This window comes from Callorhinus ursinus, unplaced genomic scaffold, assembly GCF_003265705.2.
Source record: "Callorhinus ursinus isolate GAN/ISIS: 27379988/994484 unplaced genomic scaffold, GSC_fseal_2.0 scaffold2, whole genome shotgun sequence".
Classification (NCBI taxonomy): Eukaryota; Metazoa; Chordata; class Mammalia; order Carnivora; family Otariidae; genus Callorhinus; species Callorhinus ursinus.
This window is the reverse complement of record NW_027397064.1, coordinates 9,332,111-9,350,365: the sequence shown is the minus strand read 5'-3', so window position 1 is coordinate 9,350,365 and position 18,255 is coordinate 9,332,111. Positions and strand designations below refer to the sequence as shown.

At 38.0% G+C, this 18,255-nt stretch overlaps 1 protein-coding gene across 7 annotated transcripts in view; it reads right to left on the bottom strand.

The window, feature by feature from the left end:
- The window catches only part of SPHKAP (SPHK1 interactor, AKAP domain containing), a 171,872-nt gene that overhangs the window by 120,530 nt on the left and 33,087 nt on the right, over positions 1 to 18,255 (bottom strand). For all 7 annotated transcript variants that reach the window (XM_073877597.1, XM_073877599.1, XM_073877606.1 and 4 more), the window contains one exon: positions 15,877 to 15,982. In XM_073877597.1, coding sequence (XP_073733698.1) covers positions 15,877 to 15,982 — 106 coding nt within the window. The remainder of the gene's footprint in view (positions 1 to 15,876; positions 15,983 to 18,255) is intronic.

Genomic DNA, 18,255 nt, shown 5'->3' with positions numbered 1-18,255 from the left:
AATAAGAGCCACGAAAAACTCTGGGGAAGAAACTGAGGGTTGCGGGAGGGAGGGAGGTGGGGTGATGGGGTAACTGGATGATGGGCATTAAGGAGGGCACGTGATGTGATGAGCACTGGGTGTTGTATGCAACTGATGAATTACCGAACTCTACATCTGAAACTAATGGTGTACTATATGTTGGCCATTTTAATTTAAATTAAAATAAATAAATAAATAAATAAATAAATAAATAAATAAATAAAATAGACTCTGGAAAAAAATGTTTGTAAAGGACTAATCTCTTCACAGAGTAGGCAAGTGATATAGGATAGCTATTGTCACGAGAATGCAGTACAATTTAGACAATGTTTTCCATCGGAACATTTTCTTGATCTTTGTGCCACAGTTGACAATGTTTTATTATTCATAATTTATGATGTACCACTCTTTTTTTCCTCCTCTAATCTCTTTCAGTCAATATTTGGTCAATGAAGTTTCGTTGAAATCTTTAGATATCTGACACTTGGAATATTAAGATGAACAAAATGATCACTGCCCTTTTGAAAATTAAGCTATAATAGGGGAGAACAAACATTCACAGGACTATGATAAAGAACACAGGTGCTTTGATCAGTGGCAGCAGCGCAGGACAGATATCACCCAGGAGGAGTGGGTGCTTCTACCCGTGGCAGGGCTGGCGGGAGACTGCACTTGACCAGAGCTTGCAAGATACTTCCGAGTGGTCTGGGAGCGTTGGGGGAGGCAGTGGGGAGGACAGGTCTTTCTTTCTAAATAGCTTTTCATCCTCCGATGCCCTAACTGGGAATATTCCCTCTAGTTCTGTCCTCAGGGTGCTGCTCTTTTCCTCAGAGAGCTCACTGACTCCTGGTCATTAATTACCATCTGGAGGGAGGACTCAATGGTCCACAGCTTCAGCTTTGACCTTTCCCTAGAGCTTGGCTTTTCACTTTTCTAACTGTTAGTTACTACGCTTAGGTCTCCCGCTGTCACCATGAAATCTTGGTTTCTAAACCCAAACCACCTCCTTCCCCAATTCCAGTCTCTAAAAGAAACCTGACTCCCTAACTCCCCTGTTTATAGTTGAAGGCAGAACAATTCTCCTAGCTACCCAGGCTTGGAACAGCTGTGCCATCTGGAATACTGATTTGTCTGTTTCTTGTCTTATATTCTGCTCTCCAAAGTTTAGTTTAGTTTAGTTTAGTTTTTTCTTTTCTTTTTTTTTTTTTTTTTAATTCTCTCCCCATGAGACTGCATACCATGGACTAATCTAGTCTCTGGGGGATACAACAGTGAATAATACAGAGTTGATCTCCATATTTATGGAACTTAAAATATAGCATGGGATCCAAATAGTAAATAAAGGAGCGATGAAATGCACATTTAGTTACAAATTGTGGTGGGTAATTATGAAGAAATTCAACACGGCACACAGACAGAGCATGAAGGGGATGGGGATGATATTTGGGAAGGACGGTTAGGGAAGGCTGGAGCCCTAACAGTTCATGCTGTAATTGTCTGACTCTTCTATCTCCCTTGCTCCCTCATCCTTTACTTCCCAAATCCATCTAGCTCACTGAAACCAGAGTAAAGGATAAGTATGTAAGCTTTCATGACAAACCTGGTTGCAAATTCCAATTTTTCCACTAATTAACTAAACAGCCGAAGGCAAGTCACTCAGCCTCTTTGAGACTCAGTTTTCCCATGTACAAAAGGAGGTTGATATTGCCACTCAGAATGAGGGATTTTTAATAGACATTAGAAATAATAAATGCACACAGCATCTGATTAAGTGTTCACAAAAAGGTTTACATCTGTAAATTACTGATTTTATGTAATTCTATTCCAAGACCTTCACCTTGATTGATTAATTGAGCTAGTATATATTAGCATTTTACCAGCTAGTCCTATTAGCCACTAGGCTAAGCACTGGATAATAGGAAAGAAGGGACATATTTGCTGTCAGTGAGCCCAAAATTTTATGGCCTAGCATTCAAGACAGATCCTAATTCAACTCCCACCTGTTAATCATTTCATGGACATTTACCAAGCTCCAATGATGAAGATATTGTCCTATGCCCAATATAGCTGTTTTCTAAGCTTTGTCTCCAATTATTTCCCTGCACATACCCTCTGCTATAGTCCACCAGTTAACTAAAAAGCACAGTCTTTATGATGCATGTGGTTTTCCTCATATCTTTTCATCTGCTCCCTGAATTTTTTCCATCAGTGTTCTTCCCCAACCATCAAGAACTAATTGAATCAAGGCTCCGCTCCCCATAGCACGTGTTTCTCTTCTGGTGAAATCTCTATAATGAAAACAATACTTCTACCTCAGAATTTTAGAATGTGCCTGTGTGTCTTTTCCTTCCTATTATGATATGGGTGCATGAGTATCTTACTCAATTTATCTTCCACACTTATCTCTTGACACATAGTTGGTACTAAGCAACTGTTTGCTGTTTGGCACCAAAATATTTTGTACTTTGTGTAATGTAGATTTGTAATTTTCTTTTCCGATGATTGTGCTTCAGAAAGAAAACCTGTGAGTAATTTATTCAATATGAAGAAAATTTAAGAGTTAAATCTAGGCACACAATGATATTTTATATTCCTGCAAGGCTTTTACTTCTCTCAAGGATTTTATGCAAAGGTAACAATTTTAAATTAGAGCAAGATCTGCATTTTTGTAGTGTTCTACTATCAAAACATAATCAAATTTCATTTTCTGATAATTTTAAGTGTAAAGATGGAAAGCAGCCCCAAAGCTTTTTTTTTTTTTTTTTTTTTAGATTTTTATTTATTTATTTGACAGAGAGAGCGAGAGAGTACAAGCAGGGGGAACAGTAGAGGGAGAGAGCCCGATGCGGGGCTCGATCCCAGGACCCTGGGATCATGACCTGAGCCGAAGGCGGACACTTAACCATCTGAGCCACCCAGGCGCCCCAGCCCCAAAGCTTTTAAGAGAGGAAATTTCCACACACAAAATGCTGTATTTGCTTAATGTATGCATTGTGATTAATGATGGAACGTTTCTTAAAATTAACTGAATAATGCCATCAGAAAAAAGGATTCCTCTTTCTTCAAAAGCAGAGATTTACCTGCCCCTCCAAACAAGTAGACTTAGAGAAGTTAAGTGTGCTGGAATTTTAAGACATCAATGCGAACAGGGCCTGGCGTGACCCCTGGTCATCTGCTTACTCAAGAGTTTCAAACAAATATTATTTTTAAAATGAGTCATAATACAAAAGAGGTTTGGAAACCACTGTCCAAAGAAATCTTTCTTACAAATATGACACTCAATTTTCACGGAAGAAAGAAAAAGCAAGAGCTATAAAATAAAGGGAGTAAGAGAAGCCCATTGGAAGAGCCATGGGCATCATTCTGAGAAGAATCTCCAGGCCCCACTGGTGTTCTAGACTCTAAGAAACTTAATTAAATGTTTCTTACAGAAGAAGGCTATAGTGTGAGCAGGACAATCAGATTTTCATAGTAAGTGGGAGAGATAGCAAATAGCTGATTAGGATGAAGGCAGCTACTCATAGACGCTGTCACCTCTGTGCTCCGTGGTATAATTAATGGCATCTCTACTGCAGGTAACTCTTTCTTCATGGAGATATCATGATCCTATACAATTCACCCCCCTTTTTTGGTGTTTTTATGAGTTTTTAAAAACACACATAATTGTGTCACCACCATCCTGGTCAAAATGTAGAACAACTCTTCAGCTCCAACCCCCCCAAAAATTCCCTCCTGCTCCTTGTAGTCAAATGCATCCTAAGTCCCAACCCCTGACAGCCACTGATTTGATTTCTATCCCTAAAATGTTGTCTTGTCTAGAATGTCATGTATGTGGAATCACTTAGCATGTAGCCTTTTGTGACCTGTTTCTTTCACTTGGCATAATGTGTTCGACATTCGTCTACATTGTTGTGTGTTTAGTACTTTTTTCTTCTTTTATTGTTGAGTGGTGTTCCATTGTATGGATGTGTACAGATATTTTACAAAACGCATTTACCAGGTGAAGAACATTTGGGTCGTTTCTAGTTTTTGGTTAAATATGAATAAAGCTGCTATAAACATATGCCTACAGGTTTTTGTCAGAAATTAAGGTTTTGCTTTGCCTGGGTAAGTACCCAAGAATGAAGTTAATAGGTAGTATGGTAACTTTGTAAGTCAGTCAGAGAAAGACAAATACCATATGATTGCACTTGTGTGTGGAATTTAAGAAGGAAAATAGATAAACTCAGGGAAAAGGAAGGAAAAATAAAATAAGATGAAAACAGAGAGGGAGGCAAACCATAAGAGACCCCGAACTTTAGGAAACAAACTGAGCGTTGCTGGAGGGGAGGTGGGAGGAAGGGGTAATTGCTTGATGGGCATTAGGGAGGGCACTTGACATAATGAGTACTGGGTGTTATATGCAACTGATGAATCACTAAATTCTACCCCTGAAACGAATAGTACAGTATACATTAATTAAGTTGAATTTAAATAAAGAATAAAAAAAGAAACTGATAACCTGTCTTCTAGCGTGGATTTATCACTTTCCATTCCCGCCGGCAAGGTATGAGAGACCAAACTGCTCCACATCCTCATCAGTACCTGATGTTGTCAGTTTTGCTTTCAATTCATTTTAGACATTCTATCAGGTTCATAGTGGTATTCCATCCTAGCTTATTTTCCTTTTAATTTGTAAAGATATGATTTTTTTTCATTTTTAATATTCTTCTAAAATTAAAATCTTAATTTGGATTCTATCTTGCTGCAAACCCTATTCATAAAACCATAATGCATAAATTAGACAATATATTTTTAAATTTTTTTTAAAGATTTTATTTATTTAAGAGAGAGAATGAGAGATAGAGAGCACGAGAGGGAAGAGGGTCAGAGGGAGAAGCAGACTCCCCGCTGAGCAGGGAGCCCGATGTGGAACTCGATCCCGGGACTCTAGGATCATGACCTGAGCCGAAGGCAGTTGCTTAACCAACCAAGTCACCCAGGCGCCCATATTTTTAAATTTTTAAAAAATATTTAATTTATTGATTTGAGAGAGAGAGAGCGAGCACGGGGAGGGGAAGAGGGGGAGGGAGAAGCAGATTCCCTGATGAGCAGGGAGTCTGAAGCAGGGCTGGATCCCAGGGTCCTGAGATCATGACCTGAGCAGAAGGCAGATGCTTAGTCAACTAAGCCATCCAGGTGCCCCTAGACTATATTTGATGCTAACTCTGAATGCTATCTCTAAGAGAAGGATAATGCCATCCACAGTAACTTTTCATTCATTCACTCATTCATTCCACAACTACTTGTTGAGTACATATTAGCTTTGAGGGTTTTTAAGTCTTGTTTTGTTGTTTTGTTATTTAAATACACTTTTTTTTCATAAAATGCTTTTATTCAATGGGAAAGCCAATTAAGAGGTATAGACTTGGGAGTCCAGGAAGTGATGTCATAGTAAGATATATTTGTTAAACTCTCCTAAAGTATAAGCATAGATAGTCAACATTTATATCTCTCTCTGTTTGCTATTTACATGAAGTGTAGAGTACAATTATCTGAGATGCAACATTATACTAGTATTTGTCTCTTTCTGTCTGATTTATTCACTTAGCATGGTACGGTCGAGGTCCAGCCATGTGGTTGTGAATGGCAAGATTTCATTCTTTTCTATAGGTAAGGAGTACTCCATTGTGTATATATACCACATCTCCTTTACCCATTCATCCACTGATGCACACTTCAGTAGTTTCCGTATCTCGGTTGTCGTAAATAATGCTGCAAAAAATAATGGAGGAGGGGGTGCATCTGCTGGTTCTACTAGGTGCTGCTTAATTATCCAGGCAATCAGGGGTGAACAAAACAGGAATAAAGACAAAACAGACACAGTTTTGTTCTCATGCTGTTGGAGGAGGGCAGACCATAATCAAATAAATTTTATAGAAAGAGAGAGAAATTGAGGGAGGGAATGAAAAGCACTTTGAAGACAAAGCTGGAGAAAGGGATCATGAAGTAAGGGATGCTTATGTCAGAAAGTATTTTCTGGCAGGACTCTGTGAGAGTGATGCTAAGCAGAGAGCTGAATGAAATGAGGCACCAGCCACACAGCCTTTTGGGGGAAGAGCAGCCCAGGCAGAGAACATCAGCAAAAACAAAGGCTCAAAGCAGGAGTGTGCTGGTTGTACTAAAAGAACAGAAGAGACACCATTTTGGCTATGCAGTGTAAGCAGAGGAGAAGAGACGAGAAAGTATTTCATTATAATTTTGGAATGTTTAGTCACTGGCTTAAAGAGCAGTGCTAACTTAACTTTTTTTTTAATGACTTAACTTAAATTTTTATAATAGCTTAAAGCCCCCCCACACACACACGAGGTCAGAAGACTTTGTATAATTTTACACATGTAATTTCACGTTGATTTAATCTATGCTTCAACAAACTTTCTGAGAATTCTGAAATCTTTTGTTTCCACCTTGGAAAATAATTAACTTTGCATTCCTTCATGGGGAAACTATAATGCTTATTTAAAACACACCGAGGAGCGCCTGGGTGGCTCAGTTGTTAAGCATCTGCCTTTGGCTCAGGTCATGATCCCAGGATCCTGGGATCGAGCCCCACATCGGGCTCTCTGCCCAGCGGGAAGTCTGCTTCTCCCTCTCCCACTCCCCCTGCTTGTGTTCCCTCTCTTGCTGTCTCTCTCTCTGTCAAATAAATAAATAAAATCTTTAAAAAAATAAAAAAGAAAGAAAACACACTGAAATCCTGAGAAGAGACAGTATACAAACTGGAAATCAAATTATGTGAAAGAAAAAAAAAACTAGCATAGAAAACTCAGTGATTCAGTCTTCGTTTCTCTGAAGGTTTAATTAAATGTTAAGATAACATTTTCCTTTTAATGATGATTCTAGTGGCTGGCTGCCTGAGTTCTTGTCTATTTAGTGTCCTTTGACAAAAAGGAGAAACTGTTACCCAAAGCATGTTTGATTATTCCTAGGACATAGTCTGTAATATAATTATCTGCTGGTTGGATGTGAAGCATTCTTGCCTCTTTAATACTGACCCCTACTACAATTTGGAAATCTTGTAATTGATTATGTGAAAGGAGATTCCAAAGTGAACTAAGCATTGCTAAGAGTGTCATTTCAAAATAGGGTGAGGAGGGCATGGAGGAAGTAGGCCTATGCACAACCCCTGTTTCAATTCTGTGAACACCATGAACTTTTGACTTTTGTCAATTGCAACTGGACCACCTCCTGAAATACATCCTTCTACTTTGGACTGAAATAGTGAAACATCTATTGGCTAAATGGCCAATCCTGTATTAGTCAGTCAGTTTAAGTTTGTCAGCACCAATCATAATTCCTTCAAAATAAGTTATGTAACCTGGTGGTTTTTGCCTTTATAAGCCTGTACTCCCCACATGCAATTCAGAGCACACTTTCAACTTCAGTCTGCTTTGCATCTAAGACCCCAAATACATACTTTTGGTTGCTCAACAGCCTCTTCTTCTTGGTCAACAATTATTTTTAAAGTATTGGAAAATAAGGGAGTTTTTCAGGCCCTGGAACAAAACAGTTCTCTATTATTGAGGAGGGGAATGCCTAGAAAACACCAGATCAGAGGCATAGTTGGTTGGGAAGGTTGAAAAGGAAATGGTAAGCACAGGATCTGCACCTCATTGTCTTTACTGTGCAGGGGGTGGGAGGCAGTACCCCCAGATAAGAAAGAAGGCACCATTGTCATACCTCATCATAAACATACCTCTAGGTAAACTGTATTTTTATAGCAGGAGAGTCCTTACCTATGGAATGCTTTTAGCAATAGGTACCTGGTCTAACTAAACTTGCCTCTGATAAACATGGAACATACTGATTTATGGAGTATCTATCTCTGACAAATGTCACATATGGATGCACTTATCTGAGTCTAAAATGGAGATTTTTCATGAACAAAAGTGATCTCTTCTTTGAAATTATTGTCCTGGTGGATGTAATTTAGAGACTCTGTGTGTTGACCTGGGCCAGAGTATGTCCTAATGTGGCAAGAAATGAACTAGACAGAGCCTCGGTGACAGTTTCAGATATCTCTCTACATTTCTTGGGCTACACAGTTACTTGTTTCCTGGAAACCACATTGTATTTCAGTGGAGTCACAGAATGCTATAAGAGCATAAAGGACAATTCAGAAATATCAAGCCATACTTGTTTACTTCTGCCACATCACACAGATGTCAGCTGGCTGAAGAATGCTTTGAAAGTTGATCAGAGCTTTTTCTGCATGAAAGTGATAACCGAGTTTGAGTCTCAAGTGTAAAATGCAAGAGTTACAGAAACAAATAGGCTCAGGAAATGCAAATATAGTATAATTTATGAATGGTCAGCAATGTTTTAAACAGAATAAAATTAGACGTATAAATAGAGGACAGCTGATTGCTATTTAATTGCTATTTAGAAGCACTATAATGCTGTACTGTTGATATGATCAGTAAGGGGATGTTAGGAGAAGCAAATGTTAATTCTAAGAGAAGCACAATATAAGAAAAACACACATGCCGGAAAATATATGATATGCATCAAGGCTTACCATTGATTTTGGATTATTTTGTATAGGCTTCCAAAATGTAGGTAGTGTGAAATTTACCACTGGTCAAAGGGACAGTGGATTTAATGGCCATGTATTATTTGGGGATTGATGCATGCCTTTGGCCTTTGGCAATTATAAGAAAGTGTTTGGAAGAAGCTACTGGAAGCATCTACCTTCTTTAAGATGTAAACAGATGGACACATAACTTGCTAAGGGAGACACCTGCTTCTTGGATGCTCTCCATCCTGGAGAGTATGAGCCCTCACATGCGTCTTTCAGGGTGGGTCTAATTTTGGAAACATGGACACAGAAATGAGGGGGTTCATTCTCAGGGATGAGGCCCCCAAGGGCCTCCTCTGAGGGCTGTTCAAATTTATCTGGGCCATATTCTTCTTTCCTTCTCTGACACTGGCCAAAGTGACAATTGGGCATTTCAATCAGAAGACCAAACCTGGAAGGACACAGGAAAAGTGGAAGCTCTTACGGCTGGTGGGGGATGCATTGTTTACTCCATACTCCAAAGCCAAGAGCGCTGCTTATTTGGGAGACTGGAAGGGAAGAGAGTAAGCCTTAACGTAAGTGGTAGGAAGCAGGGATGGCAGGTCTTTTTTAAACACCCAAAAATAGAAAGGAGGAAACTTTCTATTATTAGATATTTTTTAAAATTTTAGACCCCTTCCATTCTTGCATAGAGATATGTAATACATAATATAAAGGTTTGGGGAAACTGCAAAAATTCAGAAAAAAAAGATCACTTGCCTAGTTCCCATCATGTAGCATCACTCTCAACTCCACAAAATGTTCTAAGCTATTTTGGGTTTTCAGAGTCCTACTTTTTGGTTAAAAGAAAAGAAAAGAAAAGGTACTGCAAGCTCCTTCCAGGAGTTCTCCACACATAGCAAAAAGGATGCTCAAGGAACTGAGCTGTAGAGGACAGAAGAAGACTGGCATATTGGAATCTCAAGCATGGTAGAGCAATTGCTGGAGGCAGAGAGAGAGGAGTAGAAGTTTTCCAACATACTAGCTTTTGGAATAAGAAGATAAATCATATTCAAACTGCAAAATAAGCCATAATTGATAGTTTTGAACAAAGTTTCCCACATAGGATTACCAAATTGGCATTTTCCGAAGAATGAACTTGCGTGTGATACATGAAGCCCCACCTCTCCATCTCAGTGTGGATCTGCTGAAGGCAGAGGAAATCTGTCCCACCAGAGCCCTCATTAGCTGCCTTCTGGTCTCAGTGCAACTGTGGCCTCCTGGATGTCAGTGTGGTCAGGGCATAAAGAAGGTTTCTTAGGTGGTCAGGGAATTTTGTGGCTGGCTCTGTAGATGCAACTGGCTGAATCTGAATCTGAATGCTTCTTTTGCTACTTAGTCTCCTACCTTGTCTTCCCAGTGACCTCAGTGGTACCACCGCTCATGGATGTTCTGGCTTAAACAGACAGAGATCATGGTTCTGTTTAACTCTCACTGCCAGGGAGTCCTGATCTTGACTTCCACACATGTGTCTCCTCCCACTGCCGGGATGCAGGTCCCGCCTCTCCTCTCCCCGCTCCCCTACCCGCATCAAGTGTGCCCCTCCTGGCATCCCAGATTCCAGTCTCCCTTTGCTCTAAGGAATTCTTTTTAGAAGTACTACATTAGCTTTCTTCAAATATCACTTTTAGTAAGACAATTCTGCATTTATTTTCTTTAAAATCTCCCTATTTCTTCAATGCCTCTGACTACTCCTGCAGAATGTCAATAAAACAGAACACCCAGCAATTTGACAAAATGTAGCTAGGCCATTCTGGTATAAGGAGCTGGGTCTGAAGACCACTGCCAGGTTGCTTGATCAGAAGAGCATGTTTATAAAGCTGTGGAGTGCTGCATACTCCAGGATGAAAAGCTTCGTATCTTCCTTCTATAGAAAGTGAATATGCCCAATTACACTGATTTTGTTTTTAATTTTATTTATGTATTTACATTTTTTTAAAGTCCTTCCTTCCTGTAAGGAATCAGCTTCTAGAAGCACAGAATATTATAGCTATTTTCTATCATGTGCTTCCTAGAAGTACTAATGGGGCCTTTGGCCCAGAACAATACAATTCTGACTAATAAAAATGTCTTTGGAGGTATAGATCAGATCCCAAGAAAGCCTCCCAATTTATATGTCTGTGCCTGCACACATTAATTGAATTGCTTTTGTTAATTACATGCCATCAAGACGATATGACCTTAGATGAAAGTGTATTTTAGAGAATAATATGAAGCATCCAGGGACATCCATTCTGATAATTCTTCAGAGGTTTTTGTGCCACTGTTGACAACAAATTTAACTCAGTTTAAAGGAGGCTAGTCATGGCAAAGAATGCTCTTGAGGCTTCAAAGAGATGATCAGATATCTTATTAAGATCAAACTCCACCTCTGGGAAACTGAAGTCTTTTCACTCTGCTGCCTTTCAGGTCCAGGTTTAATGGGGATTTAATTAACATGACATAAAAAGAGAGGGATATTTGGGTGTTGATTTTTCCCCAACAATTCTTTCGTCACATGAATCCTATTCAGAGACTTGATTCCACTCTATCCTAAAGAGCAAATCTTCAGTCCCATGAAGTGGAGCAAAGATTAAAAATGCCTAGCTACTGTGGAAATGTGACATCGAGTATAATGCTTTCAAAGTAGAAGAAAATCTAACAGAGAGTCAACATAATGAGGGGACAGTGCATGCTACCTTGGATTAGTTTTTAAATTCTATTTAAATAAAATTTGCCCTGTGTAAAGATTGTTTATTTGGAATCAACTAATATGTACGGAGCACCAGCTGTGTGTGCTAAGAACTTACACAAAACGGGGCTGCCTGGATGGCTCAGTCGGTTAAGCATCAGACTCTTGGTTTTAGCTCAGGTTATGATCTCATGTCATGGGTCAAGAGGTCGAGCCCTGTGTTGGGCTCTGAGCTCAGTGGGTAGTCTGCTTGAAGATTCTCTGCACCTCCCCCACAATCACACACATGCTCTCTCGCTCTCAAATAAATAAATCTTAAAAAAAAAAGAACTTACCCAGCTTTTTTGCATATAAACATCACACCAAGACCAAGACATCCAAGTCAGAGAAGTTAGGTCACTGGCCTAAGATCACACAGTAAAAGAGAAGTCTGGAATCTAACTCAGATCTTTGGATTCCAAGTCCAGCTTTGTTATGTGGTATCCTACTGTCTCCTAGAGACAACAGATTTTGATTTATTATAAAGAGAATATAAAGGCTTTTTTCACTTAGTGTCTAACAGATATAAAATTGTAACATTTATAATCATTTAACTCATTTAATGGAAAATCCCTTTGATTCAGTTTAATAATAGTGATTGTATTTGTCTTATAGGAAGGATTGGTCCTATGAGAAGGGGTAATATCAGACAAGATCTATGTGAGATAAGATTCAAGAGGTACCACACAGGGCTCTAGTAGTCACTCTCCACCAGCTACTCTTTCTCTCCAATTTTTTTCCTGCAATATTTTGAAATTCCATCCTTTTAAACACATGATTTTGGAGTATCACATTGCACACATTAAGACTTTCCTCAAGTTCAGAGCTCAGTAAATTACTGTGACATAGAGGAGATCTCATATTCCAAGTTGGATGGATTGATAGTGTCTGCTTGGAGCTTCAAGATGAGTAGAATTCTGAATTCAAGTCTGGGTTCAATAGGCTCAATTATCAATGTAAGTTAAGGGAGGGGGCGAACAGTAGTAGTTCAGCAGTAGTAGTAGTTAACTAAAAACAGGTTTTATTTGTCACTACTATATTAACCTACACAATCACTACTACCTCAGTGAGAATTTATCTGATAACTTTCCTAGCATTTAGAGGAAGGGAAGAAGACAAAGAAAGGATCATTCTGAGGCTTGAGCTGGTTATATAATCATATAACTTATTGTGGCCCTTCTGAGAGCAAAAGGGGGTCTATTAACAAAATGTGAGGATAATATATGTAAACTACGATTGGGTGGTATGGTCATCTGAGCTCTGGGGAAAGGCGGTCCCTTAAGGAATTCCTCCTTTAAATAAGTCCACCCAAATCTTTTTTCCTGATCCTATGGCTTTTTCACAGCTGTGGCTCCCAGCAACTATATTTCCCCAACAGCAAAGAGGAACTGAAGCAATTGCACATGTGTAGGAGTCCTGAAACCCTTGGAGATTCAATGTGACACACAGGAGAGAAATTCAGTCAATTTGCAATTTTTCAGAGGCTGATTATCCAACTAGTGCATTAACTTCCAGACCCCTGTTTTATTTCTCCCACCAGTTAATTTAGCAATATGTCAGTTCTGATAAGAAGTTTTGATGGGGAAGAAGATGAGGCTATTACATAAAATTAGTTTGGGGAATTACCAATAGATTTCAATTATCCATGGTATTCTTACTGAAGGTTGATCGACTATGAACCGTGGTGATTCAGCTGGACAGCTTTGCTATTTCTAAGATAGAGCTCTCCTTGTCTTTTTGTCTCTTCGAATACACATTATATGTGCATTTATAGATTCTCACTTGCCCAGGCCCATTATCTGTGATTAACAAGATTTGTTTTTTCAAATTGATCAATGATCACTTAAATCAGTTTGCAGTAATATATAATAATAAAATAAAAGGATGAACTCATTCAATATTCAGTGTCTTGTTATTGAGAGCCTATGTTCCAGATATAAAAAAGAAAACAATAGTGAGCTACTCTTTTGAAGGGAAGGAAAACAATTAAAGCCCGCATGGTATATAACATGTGGCATATAGGCTACTAAACTGTCTTTAAATGCAATTATTATGGAAGCTTAAGAGAACATTTAAAATGAAAGGAATGCACCCTGAACATTAGAAAAATACTCCAGGACACAAAGGTGTTAACTTCTCCTGCATTAATTTGTAGCAGCTCCTCCTAAATTAAGTTGGATAATCAACCTAATTCACTCATTCAAATCTTGATCATACTTGAAAGCCCAAATTGAAACCCAATTCTCTTTCTGAAGACTGTTGTCTGTTTCAGGTCCAGAGTCTTTGCTATAGATGCTCACAATATTCATTTTTCCCATAATTGATACTATCTTCAGATATTGCTGTATAGTTATCTCACATAGTTATTTAACTTATGAATTACTATGTGATTTTCACATGAGAAACCAGTATTATCTCCCAAACTAGACGATAAATATATATGTATTCTTGTATCTCTCCCCAAGATCTAACAGAATTTTGAATGTATTTATACCAGAACATAGGAAATTGCTTGTAATTGATCATTTTTAATCTGTAAAAAAGAAAATTTCATATGGTTCAACCTGCTAACAATCCTAGAAATGGTTGTGGTATGAGTACGATTATGTTTAAAACTTTAAATTCATATATATGTACATACATATATGCACACAGACATATTTTATATATATATATATATATATATACAGATAATAAATGATTAGTTTAGATTTTTATTTTTTGAGAAGACACCAGTCCCAAAGAGCTCTATTCAGTAGCTTCCAGACATGATTTTTAAGAAATGAATATGATGACTTCTTTTCCCAGAAAAAAAAAAAAATGTAGCCGAGACAACAGAGCATAAAGTACTAACTCTCTCAGCATGGCAGTGTGTATATCGAATTATTTTCTGGCACCGTGTACTTATTGAAAAATTTTTCTGTAGAATAATGTTACTCATAGATAGTCTTTGAGTGCTTACAATACGCCAGGCACCATTCTAAACATTTCACATCTATTAACTCACTGAATCCTCACTTGTCACCTTCTTTTTTCAGATGAGCAAACTGAGGCATGAAGAGGTAAGATAATTTGCTCAAGATAACACAACCAGTAATGATTGAACTGGGTGTCAAATTCAGGCAGTCTGGTTTCAATCCTTAATTTAAATACCACATGGACTCTAATCAATAGAAACAGAGTTATTTAAAAATTAGAATAAATGAAACATCATGTAACTTTGGGAAATGTATAGCATCTGGTGAAGACTATCATTTGGAGTTACAGAGTTGAATAGAACATACCCCAAGGCTTGAAGACCTGCAGTTTTAGATCTCTCATATAAGCAACTCGAAATCATTTTGAATTATAGTACCTCAGTTTTCTGCATTAAAAATGGACATTTATAGCACTGACTCTTCTATAAGGATTTTATTAGAGGAGAGTGAATAATAGATCTATAACACATGAAAATTAGAGCCTTGAACCAATTAGACCAGTTTATTTTTATATTTGGTTATGAATGTATACATGCAAATAGTTTTGTAAAATTATGTTTAATGCTACTTTTCTATAGTCAGTATATGTTCTCTAACACAGATATGTGTGTGTCATTTTCTTTGGTACTTGAAAATGATATAAACACCACACAAGCAGAGAATAAATAAGGCTGCTTAACTGGGTGTAGTAATCAATCAATACACATATGCATACATAATGTTACAATATGTATACATAAATAATATATATATATACACACACACACATATATACACGACACAATATGTTTAGTAATAGAATTTGTCTTGATTTACACCTATGAATATTTTTTATAATTTAACCTTTTTAAAATAATTAATGAAATAATTCAGTGTGATATCATCTAAGGTTGGATGAGAAGAAACACATCTTCCTCTGGAATTCTGCAGCAAATATTAACAAAAGCTTTAGTTGGGAAATCGGACGTTTTGCTTTAAGTTTCTGGGCCTTAAGTTGGATTGACTGGAAAAACGAAGCAAATGAATTTATATTGTTCAAATGACAACTTTCAGCAAGGGCGTGAAAGCAAGATTTGTTTTTTAGTTCTAAAGTCTATATTCTAGGAAATGTAATTCTGTGTCTCATAATAAAATAAGCCAAGCACACCCTTCTCTTTAAGAAAGTATCAGAAGAACAGCCATGAGTGTTTCTTAGATACAGACCTAGGTGCTTCCTATAATATGAGCCACTCAAAACCTGGGAGGGTTTTTCTGAAAGGAAATGCAGCGAGAAGCTGTTACCCATGGCCAAGTTTGTGAAAAGAAGAGGTAGAAGCTTTGGGCGGACCGGCAGTGAGGGCTTATAATTTTCAAGTCATAGCTATCCGAACTGCTTGAGTTTTCTGATCATTCTCATGAATTCCATTTTTAGTGGCGTCAGAGGTCAACCAGGCCGGCAAACTGTGGGCTACTCCATTGTTTGTTTTTGTTGTCGTTGTTGTTTTCTGCTTTAGAAAAAGTACTTGAAGAGTCAAACTACACTAGTGATCAAGTTCAGTCAGGGAGAAGAGAGTGCTGGTAGGCAAGCTTACCTTCTTACAGGCTGTGATGGAGCTCCCCAGGCCGCCTCTCAAGCTGTGGCTGGCATTGCCCTCCCGCGGCGCAGACACCTCGTACATCAGTGGTGACTCCAAGTTGCTGTTGGTGCCCCAAAACACAAAAGAGAACACACTCAGGTGAGTCATCTCCGTATTCAGAACCGAAGAAACACAATGTGGTTTATCAAAAACCATCTTTTCAGATTGCACGGAAACTGCAAATCCTGCTACACTGACATTTCTGTTGGCTTCACTCCTATAATGGGGGGAACCACTGTGAGCTATTCTCCTGGGAATAGGAAACTGTGATCCAGTGACTTCTCATGGCTTACGTGGATGCAACGCATCTCTCTGACTTCCAGCCCTGCTAGTTTTTCTTAAACAAACAGTTTTAAAACCCAAATAATGCTTTTTGAACACCACATTAATTCTGCTCGGAATTAAAAATGTAAAAATATTCATCTTATTTCTTGAAATGAATGGCCAAACATAATTTTAATCAGGAGGCAGGGCAGTATCATGAAAAGAATGCAAGCTTTAGAAAAAGGTACATCATCTCTTTAGATCTCTGTGGCTGGAAACATTACCTTAACTTCTCTGCCTCCGAAATTCTAGACTTATCTCCCCCTCCCCCCATGTCTAATTGAGATCATTACCAATCCTGCTTTTCATGATATGACTGGAAGATTTTGAATTCAATCCAATTGAAATACAAAAAGCCCTCTGGATTTTATGTATTTCTAAATATTTCTCTTCTGAAAACCTGAAAACTAGGAATTTTAAAAAAGTGTATGGGTATCTGAAGTCTACACATTTTATTTTTGTTGTTCTTGACCACATAGAATATGGATAACTCCTCAAAACATATTTTTTTTGGAATATGAACTAATAAATCTTTGTGTACTATCAAGCCAATATTTAAAAATGTTCTCTTAAAAGAAACAGCAAATAGAAGATCAGTTAAACAATGCATTTCTAACTAATATGTAACCTTCATGTTTTAAGTTCTAAATTAGTCAATTTTCATGACATTAAAAGTAAACATAAGTCAGAAATACATAAATGAAGTCTGTTAGTATTTCCATTATTAACTATTATGAATGGCTTTTTTTTTTTTTTTTTAATGACCGCTGATGGTGTATATAACAGATCACAGATTCAGGTAAAAATTACACAGAATAATTCAAGTAAAATCTATTTTATTTTAAATTTTCATATATTATTTTCTGAGTAATTGCCACCTTGAGGACTAGAATGAGCTTAATTTAAGTGAAAGGAGAGCACTCATGTTAATCTTGGCTTAACTGGGAAAAGGCAGTGGAAAGAAAAAAGAAAGGAGGCTGGTACTTGGCTCCAGATTCCTAGCTACTCTGCTGCCTGCTTCTTTGGATCTGTCTCTTCATTTTTAAATGAATGTTGGGAGTAAAGTCGTGGTCCTTTCTGGCACTAGAAATCACTTGCAAAATATCATAGAGAGCCCAAGCCCTATTTTTACAGGTGTCTCACAATGTGGCCCTGTAACTTTTAGCTGACACTTAAGTGTGTCTATACCTCACACCCAATAGCAGATGCCCCTCTGAATGCTTTCCTGGCCTTAGGACAGTCTGGCTCTTACCCAAATGCCAAACGTTTATCATTGGTAGGTTCCAAGCCACTTCTATGTGGAAGGTAAGCCCATAGACCAAGCTAACTTGGATATGTAATAACTTGGCTCATGAGTCAAGGAAATCATACTTTCCAGGGTTAGGACATCTCCCATTTCTCTCTACAGGGTTAACAACCTTAGGAGTGAGACGAAAGCAGGCTGAGAAGTAAGGTTGAGACAGATCTGATGTGAAACAGGGTAGGAAAAGAGCTTCAATAATCTCTGATTGCTCTAGAGGAGAATGACATCTACCTTGGGGAGAGTTAGTTAGGTCCAAAGTAAGGGTTAATGGGAACACAGAAAAAAGTAAAAGATCACCCATGGAAATTCCTCATTTCCCCATAAAGCACATTGTATATGACTGCAGGTAGACAAGGTGCTACGGTAATTTTCATGCATAAAAAAAGTTTAAGGACTGCTGCATTAGTCTAGTGGAAGGAAGAAATGACAAGTCTACCCACATATACCTTGGTATGACAGCCCGACTGCCTTTAAGATGATTGTGAGATCCCAGTTGGAAATGAAGGTGAAGAAGGACTTTGAAAGTATTATTTGCCTATAAGGCTCACTCCATTTATCCTAATGCTAAGTCTGTATAGCACTAATACAGAAAGTAATTTTAAATATATATGTGCATATGTGTGTATTTATTTATTATTGTGAGAATTAAACAGGGTAGTAGACTCACATTAGTGGGAGTAAAATCAGTGCGTTACTCGACAAACGTG